The sequence below is a fragment of the Calidris pugnax genome, unplaced genomic scaffold, assembly GCF_001431845.1.
Source record: "Calidris pugnax isolate Ruff unplaced genomic scaffold, ASM143184v1 scaffold235, whole genome shotgun sequence".
In the NCBI taxonomy this organism is placed as follows: Eukaryota; Metazoa; Chordata; class Aves; order Charadriiformes; family Scolopacidae; genus Calidris; species Calidris pugnax.
Window position 1 is genome coordinate 68090 of NW_015091026.1, and position 11396 is coordinate 79485.

The following is an 11396-nucleotide window of genomic DNA, read 5'->3' on the forward strand; positions in this document are numbered from 1 at the left end:
CTTTCGATGGGGTTAGAATCATAGAATGGTTTGGGTTGGAAGGGACCTCAAAGATCATCTAGTTCCAACCCCCCTGCCATGGGCAGGGACACCTCCCACTAGAGCAGGTTGCTCAAGGCCCCATCCAGCCTGGCCTTGAACCCCTCCAGGGATGGGGCATCCACAGCTTCTCTGGGCAACCTGTTCCAGTGTCTCACCACCCTCAGAGTAAAAAATTTCTTCCTGAGATCTAGTAGTATAGTTAATACTATACTTTGAGGACACAGAGTGAACTAAGCCCTTCCACAGCCCTGAACTCCCAAATTACTACGAACTAAAAGAAAAAAATAGAGGTACAAGCTGCATTATTTGCAAGTTTTTCCTTCTGATTTCAGGACCATTTCACAAGGACGCACCCATCCACCTGAATGCGTTCACAGAACACCTTGTGTGTCACACTGACAGGGAGAACTTTAATTTATGCAGTATTTGCTTCACCTCCCGTGCATAATTCTGTCTTCCCACTGCTCCGGCAATCCAGTGACATGAATGTCAGACTCAACTAAAGATTTGCTGTTACAGTGACAGCATTAAAAGTTTGGCATCTTTAGCAGTCTAGTGAGTTACAAGACGTTTCACCTTTTGATAATAAAATACTTCCATCAATAGCGAACCTTTAACCCAAAGAATATCAATATACATCACTGAAAATAAAGTTATCTCCAAGAAAGCCAGTGACAACTAAGTGGCAAGCCACAGGTGAGCAGGAGCGAGCGCTGCAGCATCACGTGTCCAAGAAAACCCAGGATGGTTTGCTCAAATTTAGATCACATCAAAAAAATATCTACCCTGAGCAGGTTATTGCCTGGGTGTCAGAAGCTTCCGATGAAGCTGCCCTTCCCCTACAAGTCAATCATAGAATCATAGAATCGTCTAGGTTGGAAGAGACACTTGGGATCATCGAGTCCAACCATCTACCCTACTCTACAAGGTCATCCCCTACACCATGTCCCTTAGCACTGCATCTAAACGGCCCTTAAACACATCCAGGGATGGTGACTCCACCACCTCCCTGGGCAGCCTGTTCCAATGCCCGACCACTCTTTCGGTGAAAAATTCCTTCCTAATGTTCAATCTAAACCTACCCTGTTGGAGCTTGAAGCCATTCCCTCTCGTTCTGTCACTAATTACCTGTGAGAAGAGACCAGCACCAACCTCCCCTCTCTACAGTGTCCTTTCACGAAGTTGTAGAGAGTGATGAGGTCTCCCCTCAGCCTCCTCTTCCTCATACTAAACAGTCCCAATGGATTACACCAAATATCTACCTCCTTCAACAAGAACAGTAGGATGAACCTTACCCAACACAACTGCCAAATATTCTCAGGAATGCATTCCTGCCATGACAGCTACAGTAGAGGCTTCCAAGGTTTTCACACCAAAAGCCTACAAAAAATAATCAATATTTCACAGAATCACAGAATCTTCTAGATTGGAAGGGACCTTAAAGATCATCTTGGCCAACCATCAACCTAACTGACAAAAATAGACACCCACACAACAAACAAGAAGCATCACCATCACTAAACCATACCTCCCAGCACTACATCAACCCGTCTTTTGAACACCTACAGGGATTAATTTCTCACAAATCTCTCTGCATCCCTTTGAAATGCTATTTTGTTTCCCCCCCCAAGGCGTCAGAGAGAAATCAAAACAAAATCACAAATATATTATCAAAAACAAATCAAATATTACTCTATAAGATGCAAATCATGGCCTTCCAGGCTACCAGTGATCCACAGACCGGCTCAGTCTGTTGACTTTTGGGGGGTTGGACGAGATGATCTCCAGAGTCTCTTCCAGCCCCACATCATTCTGTGATTCTGTGACTGGGGATTCCTACTTGAATTATTTCATAGAATCATGGAATGGTTTGGGTTGGAAAGGACCTCAAAGATCATCCAGTTCCAACCCCCCTGCCATGGGCAGGGACACCTCCCACCAGACCAGGTTGCTCAAGGCCCCATCCAGCCTGGCCTTGAACCCCTCCAGGGATGGGGCAGCCACAACTTCCCTGGGCAACCTGTTCTGGTGTCTCACCACCCTCAGAGTAAAAAATTTCTTCCTGAGATCTAATCTGAATCTTTTTTCTTCCAATTTAAAACCATTTCCCCTTGTCCTATCACTACACCTCCTGGCAAAGAGTCCCTCCCCAGCTCTTCTAAAGGCACCCTTCAGGTATTGAAAGGTTTTTGGTACCCCTTAAGTTTAAAACTTCCCTCTGAAGAGCACACCTAGAGGAGGGCAAAATAAGCATTACCAACTGGAGAGACCAAGCTCTCCTGGGTGCTGCCACCACAAGAAAGGTCACAAATCTGTGTCAGTGGCTGAAAGGAACTGCCTGAGATTTATGGTGTCTCACAGGGATGAGAAGGGAAACCCACACACCAAAATGTCTTGCTAAACCTCTGGGTTTTTTTTTTCGTTTTCTAGAAATAAGAGGAATTTTACAAAACAAAAACCACAGAAATGTCATTTTACTTCATCTTTCAGTTTATGCAGAGAACGTGTTGTCGCAACAAAAAGGTGGAGGAAAATAATTAATACATTAAAGGGCACAGAACTAACAGGATTTGTTTGCAGAGGATTCTTGCTTAACTGGCACAAATTTAGCCAAACTCTGTAAACTTCCACATACTCATTAACAGTGAAAATACAAACCAACTCAAAGTTACAAGCAATAAAGCAGAGCCTCCCACAACATTTATCATGAGGTATTCCAGTTTTACTTCTTTTTTTTTCATGCAGCATCTGACTCTCCACCATTACTAGTACCATCAGTACAGGCTGCAATTCTTCAAATAAAAATAATTTTAAAAAAATCTTCCTAAAAGCCAGACAAGGAACAAGGGCAATGAGTCTGGTGCAGAAGTTCTCAGCCACGTTCTCTTGGGCTACACAGTGCAAGAGACCAACCCAGGAGATCACAACGGTGCCTTCTCACTTTATAAGGATTAAAAATGCTCTGTCAAACTTCTTTTCACACCCTACTGCCAACTGCAGGATCACAAAATCATTCAGGTTGGAAGGAGTCTCAGGAAGTCATTTTGTTAAACTCTCTGCTCAAAGCAGGGTCATCCTTGAGATCAGACCACATTGGTCAGGGGTTTATAGGCTCACATCTCAAAAGCCTCCACAGATGGAGACTGAACGCTGGGAAACCTCTTCCAGTGCCTGACTGGTCTCATCATGACAATTTTTCTTCCTTATTGCCACCCTGCACCTCTCCTGCTTCAACATCCATTGCCCTCATACAATGCACTGCCATGAAAAGCCACCAATTTGGGGTGATCTACACTGAGGAGCATGTATTCCACCTCCCCTTCCAAGACATCGATAAAGCCGTTAAACAGGACAAACTCCTGCAGAAACCCCCCGTGATACCAGCCTCCAGGTAGAACATGACCCATTAACCACAATCCTCTGACCATCCAACCAGTTTTTTTAACCTAACTTGTTGTCCAGTCATCCACACTGCAATGTCCTAACTTGGAAATAAGACTATTGGGAGATGAAGTGTTGAACACCTTGCTGAAGTTGAGGTGACACCTACTGCCCCCTTTCATCCACAAATCCACTCATTTTGTAGTCTGTCTCTGCTTCTACCTCGTGCTGACCTCATTTTTACACTGAAGCTCTACCATAAGCTCCCTGTTTAACCAGACCAGCCTCACAATAGATTAATTAATTTTCCTGAGTACTGGAAGGGACCTTACTTGAAATAGGAACGGTTGTCCTTAAAGACCTCACAGTTTTCCTGAGCCTGTCCTTCAGAGCTGTCTCCCATGGGATCCCACCAACTAGCCCTCCTCATAAGCTGAAGATTGGTCTCCAAAAGTTGAGTTAAATCCTGGTTGCATCTCCAACTAAAACATCATACTTCAAATACTCATTCCTGTACATCTCAGTGATACTTCCTTATATGTTTCTGATTGAACCAAGACACCATGGGCCGTTGAAACTCCACCAAAAGATATGGACAACACCACGAGAGCACGCACAATTAAAAGAAATCATTACACACAAATCATAGAATGATTTGGGTTGGAGGGGACCTTAAAGATCATCCAGTTCCAACCCCCTGCCATGGGCAGGGCCACCTCCCACCAGTCCAGTTTGCTCAAACCTCCATCCAACCTGGCCTTGAACCCCTCCAGGGATGGGGCAGCCACAGCTTCTCTGGGCAACCCGGGCCAGGCTCTCACCACCCTCACAGCAGAGAATTTCTTTCTAGTATCTCATCTAAATCTCCCCTCTTTCAATTTTTAAACCACTTCCCCTTGTCCTGTCACTACATTCCCTGATAAAGACTCCCTATGAACAAGACTAAGAAATATGTTTTTCTCCATTGGGAACATGCCAGGATTAACCCAACTTGTGAGGAGGCATCAGCAGCTCTCACTTATTTCACACCTACACAATACATAGTTCTTTATGACATGGGTCTTTCAGCGATTTGTTTTCTTGAGGATGGTATAGTAACAATAACAAATAATACAGTTTTTAAAGAAGTATTTCAAAAAAGAGAAAAATCTTCCGTATCCTCAGTGTAATCTGTTTCTGCAAAGGGAAAAAAAAATGGCTGTCTGAGATGCAGAGACTCTTGATAATTCAAGCATTTGTTCTTTTCTTTTTTTCCATAATAGACTATTAGCTTTTCAGATATCCACTAAGCTAAAACGAATTAAACCATTCCCTTTGTCTGTTATGACTGAAGCTTTAGGTATAACACACACTCAGAAGAAGGAAAGAAAAAAACCAAAGTATTCATTGTCTGACTAAATTACTTATCATCAATATTGCTTTAGGAATTACAGACATACTTTAAAGATTTTACACTTGTTAAATATTTTAGTGCATTTAATATTACTCAGAAGTCAGAAAATGATCCAAGCAAGCCAGGATGCTTTAAGACATAGTATTTGGATGTCAGATTTCTTTGTAAGTGTACGTAATTTCATTTTCGGACCCCAAACTGAAGTCAATAAATTCATCATATATTGGCAAGCAACAAGACACACATTCTTTCATGTAATCTAATCCATTATTCTTCCACCAAAAGCCATCAAAGACTCGACTTAAGGAAAGGGCTGTTTTAAATGGCTCTAATGTTTCTCCCTCTGGACATCATCTTTATTTTTGCAGCAAAGTCTTATGTGTCTAGAACATAAAAAGATATAAACGCAGGCTAACAAACTATCAAGTTTTGGTACTCCAAAAGCTAGAGCCAGCCTCCAAACACCACCATCCTTCACACCTTATCAGACACCTGCAGACTCCGACAGGTTAGATGTAGCTACAAAATAAGCAAAGAGGTTGACTGTTCTTACAGCATCAGAGAAATGCAAGAGTTTGTAATTCTTCATCAAAAAAACATTCAGTGAAAGAGGAAAGGGTGGTACGGCAACATGTACTCAAGTATCATTTAATCCTCTTAAATACAAATCATTTTAGCAACTGAGGTATATCCAGTTCTACTTTCCTGAGGAAATACAAACACTTCACCCAAATCACTAGTTCTTGAAGCAAAAATACGCTTGGCAAGGTTTGCCAAGCTTGCAAATGGTCAAGTGATTCGTTAAGGCTTTCAATAAATAAAAATATAAAAATAAAAAAAAGCCCTATTTCCAACACATTAAGAGAAAAAAAATAGAGCATCAAGATATGTACATGCTGTGAATTAGCAAAGAATTACTGGGGTATTAACAGCCTTCATCTCCAGTCAAAAAAGCCCTATTTCCAACACATAAAATAGAGCATCAAGATACGTACATACTGCGAATTAGCAAAGAATCACTGGGGTATTAACAGCCTTCATCTCCAGTCACCGCATCCCAAAAATCACAGGTGCTTATTCCCAAGACTACTTCCATAAGCCAGGTTTAAGGATAAAAAAGCACCAATCCCTGCCACAAAAATAGGCAGGATGTGCAAATATTATTTCATATAAATCCTTTGCCTAGAATAATTTCTTCACCACAGTAAAATACATGTACATAGTGAGAAGACCACTACTTAAAAAGAAAGATAGACAAACTGGCAGTCCATACATGAAACTACAGCCCTACTCCATTCAAACCTTACTTAAGCAAACATTACTTCTAAGCCATTTTATTGGCCAAATTCCATTTCACAGAATCTTGGAATTGTCTGAGTTGGAAGGGACCTCTAGAGATCATCTAGTCCAACCCCCCTGCTAAAGCAGGGTTACCCAGAGCACTTCACTCAGGGCTGCAGCAAGGTGGGGCTTGAAGGTCTCCAGAGAAGGGGACTCCACACCCTTCCTGGGCAGCCTCTGCCAGGGCTCTGCCACCCTCACCCCAAAGAAGTTTTTCCTTATATTTGAATGAAACTTCTCATGTTCCAGCTTGTGCCCATTGCCCCTGGTCTTGTCACTGGGAACCACTGAAAAGAATCTGGCTCCATCCTCCTTCAACTCACCCTTTAGATCCTTGTCAGCATTAATAAGGTCTCCCCTCAGCCTTCTCTTCTCCAGGCTAAAGAGTCCCAGCTCTCTCAGCCTCTCCTCATCAGGGAGATGCTCCAATCCCTCCATCATCTCTGTTGCCCCACGCTGGACTCTCTCCAGCAGTTCTCTGTCTCTCTTGAACTGGGGAGCCCAGAACTGGACACCCTATTCCAATTGTGACCTCACCAGTGCAGAACAGAGGGGGAGAATGACCTCCCTCCACCTACTGGCCACTCTCTTCCCTTCGTAGGAAGGAAGCCAGCTGACAGTAATTTTTAGCACTGATATTTTCCTTGCCCTCGCTATGCCACAGTCTTCTTATTCATGAAGTGGAAAAAACAAACCTCTAAACAGCATCATTTGGGAGGCCTGATATTTGTAAAACATCCCGCGTTGGATTTGCTCAACATCCTTAGATGTTCACATCTCACCTCTTCACAGAATCATCATCGTTGGAACAGACCTTTGAGATCACCAAGTCCAACCATACGCACACAAAAAAACCCTCCCTACAATCTGGGGCACTAGAGCATGCCCTGAAGAGCCACATCTACACCTTTCTTAAATACCTCCAGGGATGGTGACTCCACCACCTCCCTGTTCCAGTGCCTGACCACCCTCTCAGGAAAGTAATTCTTCCCAATATCTAATCTAAACCTCCCCTGCTGCAACTTCAGACCATTTCCTCTGGTCCTGTCATTATTCCCTTGGGAGAAGAGGCCAACCCCCACCTCTCTACACCCTCCTTTCAGGGAGTTGTAGAGGGCAATGAGGTCTCCCCTCAGAAGAGAGGGATTCCTGGAGGGCAATTCATCCCCCAGGTTCCTAGAGGACAATTCATCTCATCCTGAAGTAGAATTCTCAAATAAAGCCAGATGAATTGTCTCCCAAAACATCTTTTTCTTTCTACTTACTACAGAGGGAGTCCAGCTCGGATACAGTCATCTACACCACACACACCTTCAATGAAGCAACAGGAAACCAAGTTGCTGTGCTTCTGATGAAAGCAAGATGCTACTTTCTGTTCGTTCAAGTCTTGCTGCAAGGCCCACTACCATCACAGCACTTGCTGAGTTTTGGTGGGATCTTTTTCTAAGTATCAATGCAAAAGGCCCTTAGGGAATATCGATATTAATATTCCTGGAGTGCTGATAAGAAGCCTCACTCGAACCTCACACGTTTCACAGAGTCCACAAACATAAATCCCATGCTCCAGCCTCTGCCATTCATTTTCATTCCTTGGTAGCTACACCGTGTTCACCGTGCCGACGTGTTTTAAATCACATAAATCCCATGCTCCAGCCTCTGCCATTCATTTTCATTCCTTGGTAGCTACACCGTGTTCACCGTGCCGACGTGTTTTAAATCAGCCAACGGGCTGCCTGGCACGGAGCCTGCTTGATGCATTCAAACAGGCCTCAATAATGAAATAAAAAACATGAAGGAAGCCATCATTTTGAGCCATCGATCTGTATAAACTGTACGTGACTTATTTCCACTATTCCCTGATAAGAAAATAGCGTATTATTCTTTTAACATTTGCTTAAGCACATTTCAACAGAAGTTCACTATACTAAAATTTGGTGTTAAGTAGACAGGAATTTTCACTTCAGAACTCAATGCATACTTGGAATGAATATTTGCTTTTAAAAAAAAAAATAAAAAAATAGGGCTTTAACAATGGATAATACCTTAGAAATCTACTAAACAGCTGTGTTTTACATTTAAATGTCAGTCAGAAGACAAGAGAGTAATACAACTCCTCTAAAAGCCTACAAACTACTTTCTTCTTCAAAAGGAGATGAGCAAAAAATGTCAAAAAAATCTTCTGAAAAGATGAGCAAAAAATGTCAAAAAAATCTTCTCTACGAAATGGCAATGAGTTCATTGCAATGTTCTGAAAGGCAAATTTGATTTGCTTCCTTGCATTAGAAAACAGAAGAACATGGGGGGTGTACCTGCACCAGACGCCGATCGGTGCTGCGATCTTCCACTGGGTGAAGAAGGTTCCTTCATCCGATCGATGAGGCTGTCAGAAAGCTGCAAAATAGAACCCCCAACCCCAAAAGTCAGAACTGTATCTCCTTTATCCCCATTACCCTTCTCTTTCCCCCCAAAATGAAGTAAAACTTTAAAAAAATAAGGCACAGAGCCCCCAAAAAGTTGCTAAAATTCTATCCACAACGCAAAATTCACTTTCTATTTCCTCTTATTTGTGGGGTGAGTGCTCAGTTCTGAACAAGATGATTTTGGCTCTCACAGATCAGGAGAGACTGATATGAGAAAATACAGGACACAAGGAAGGGTAAAAAAAACCACCACCCTTTGACACGTTGCTTGTAATTAACCAGCCTTTATCCCTTCTCAGTTATTTGGATGACAGTCAAATACCGCACAGCACTTAACCCAGGAGGAACTTTATCCTGACAAAGCCCTTAAAACACTTGTGCAACACACACAAAAACACTGTCACAAATTACACGGAATCAAACTGAGAATAAGAGTAATGGCCAGTTCCAGATCTGTTGTAGCCCGTGGAAAAAAATAACAAAAGAATAAATAACACGAAAGCTTATGTTTTCCAACTAATAACTTCTTACTGGTTTCCTCCAACACCAACTCTTATCAAAACACTGGTTTGACTGCCCATGAGAATTAATTTTAATTAGCAAATTCTTTACTAAACCTACAGCATGACGGCTCTCACCAGCAGAGATGTGTGTTGCAAAGGTTTTGCAGAAATTTGTAATCTAAATGCAACTGAAGGGGTAAAATTCCTTCCTGCAGCGTAAGATTTCTTAACCCAGTCCTAAAACTCTCAAGTTAACTTCACAGTTAGTTTTACGTAGGTAAACAGGATCCACTTTTGAAGGTTCTGTTGATTATTTATTTAGTGAAGCTAGATCTTCTTTTCATACGTAGGATCACTCAGTTTTTATTCCAAATATTTCATGATCCAGGATACTTTAGAGAAATTCCAATAGCTCTTCCCTATCTAAGAGCAGATGAACAACTCTGAACACGAACATTACTGTCACCTTTTCTCCTGAGAGTATTAAATGACCAAAATTGGAAAATACGACTACACTGAAACAGGCAGCAGTTAGTATCACACTTCATTCCGCAACACTCCTCCCTGTGAGCAGTGACAACAAATAAAACAACTTATTATCATTCATACGAACTACAGTGTCTTCCATCAAAAAGTTTCTAAGCAGTGAGAGATTTCTCGAAGACACTTGTGTCACATGCTGCCTTCTGGTATATTATAGGCAAAAGCACACCAAAAAGAGGCAAAAAACAGGAATGCTTCTGGAGGTAGAGAGGAAGCCGGATGCAGCACATGTAGGAGAGCAGGCCATGGGAGAGGGAGGAGCTCTCACACGTAGAGGTCAGGGAAAGACAAACCAAGCCCTGACAGTCCCACATCTCTCCTACAGCTGTTCTGCACCCCGCCTTTAATAACCAAGCCGGGGAGAAGGCTCCCCCAGGACAGGCTCCTATGTACGGCATGATTCTCGCCACCACAGACACCTTTAGGTCACACCGGAGCACCACGGCTCTCGGTTTCCTAACAAGACCCAGCCGAAAAAGCCGGGAAGGGTGGAGGTCACTGCGGGAGAGGGGATGGAAGCAGAGGAGAGCACCCTCCAGGCGGGAGGGGACAGAGCTGCAGGCCCAGGAGCCAGCAGCGCAGAGGGACCGGGCCCTCCGGTCCCCCCTCCTGGGGCCAGGCCGGGGTGAGCCAGGCCCCGAGGTATCCCTGCGGATCCCGGCGAGAACCTGCCCCCCCGGCCCTGGGTTTGTTTTGGGGGGAGCCCCGGTGGAGTCCTGCTCTCACCCGCACGCCCTTCACCACCGTGATGTTCTCATTCTCGTCCGCCTCGAAGGTGACGCGCCGGGTGCTGCCGCCGGCTCCCATCTTCGCCCGGCGCCACCAGGCCGCGGCCAAGGGACGGCCCCAAGGAGACTCGCCGGCCCCGCTGCCAGCGCGCCCCGCAACAAACCCGCCCCTCATTGGTCCGCCGCTCGCCCCACCCCGCCCCGCTCGCGTAGAACCCCTCTCTCTATTGGCTGTGGCGCCGTAGCCATGGAAACCGGAGAGGTACCGGAAAGGGTGAGGAAACTTTTTCGGGCGAAACTTGACCGGGGTGCGGACTACACGTCCCTTGATGCTTTGCGCCACGAAGCAGGGGAGGGAGCGTCCCTCCCGCGCAGTGCACGCTGGGTAGTGTAGTTCTCGCCGGGCCCGGGCTGTGAGGCGGCTGCCGGGCCACACTGCGGGCGGGGAAGTCCCACCTCATGGCCCGCGGGGCTACCCCGAGGCTACCCCGCTCTGAGGGGGATTTAGGGACCACCTTCCACCTCTGCTCATCCCTCGGAGGATAAGGGGCAGTGTGCGCCTGCCACCTCAGTGAGGCCACTCTAATGGCACCTCATATGCTATGTCCAGTTTTGGGCCCCTCACAACAAGACAGACATTGAGGGGCTGGAGCATGTCCAGAGAAGGGCAACCGAGCTGGTGAGGGGTCTGGAAAACAAGGAGAAGGGTCTGGAGAACTTCTGAGGGAGCTGGGGATGTTCAGCCTGGAGACAAGGAGGCTGAGGGGAGACCTTCTCGCTCTCTCCAACTCCCTGAAAGGAGGGTGTTGCCGGGGGGGGGTTGGTCTCTTCTCCCAAGGAACAGGCGATAGGACAAGGGGAAACGGCCTCAAGTTGTCCCAGGGGAGGTTCAGATTGGATATCAGGAGCAATTTCTTCACCAGAAGGGTCATCAAACATTGGAATGGGCTGCCCAGGGAAGTGGTGGAGTCACCATCCCTGGAGGGATCTAAAAGACAGGTAGATGTAGTGCTGAGGGACATGGTTTAGTGATGGGTTTTTGTCA

General features: G+C 45.1%; 1 protein-coding gene across 1 annotated transcript in view; it reads right to left on the bottom strand.

Moving 5' to 3' along the window:
- The window catches only part of LOC106896142 (MICOS complex subunit Mic19-like), a gene marked incomplete at its 3' end in the record, with an annotated part of 62064 nt that extends 51556 nt beyond the window's left edge, over positions 1 to 10508 (bottom strand). The window contains exons 1-2 of the mRNA XM_014955882.1: positions 10350 to 10508; positions 8467 to 8548 (exon numbers count right to left, since the gene is read on the bottom strand). Of these exons, the coding sequence (XP_014811368.1) occupies positions 8467 to 8548; positions 10350 to 10430 (163 nt within the window). The remainder of the gene's footprint in view (positions 1 to 8466; positions 8549 to 10349) is intronic.
- Positions 10509 to 11396: the final 888 nt, after the last annotated feature.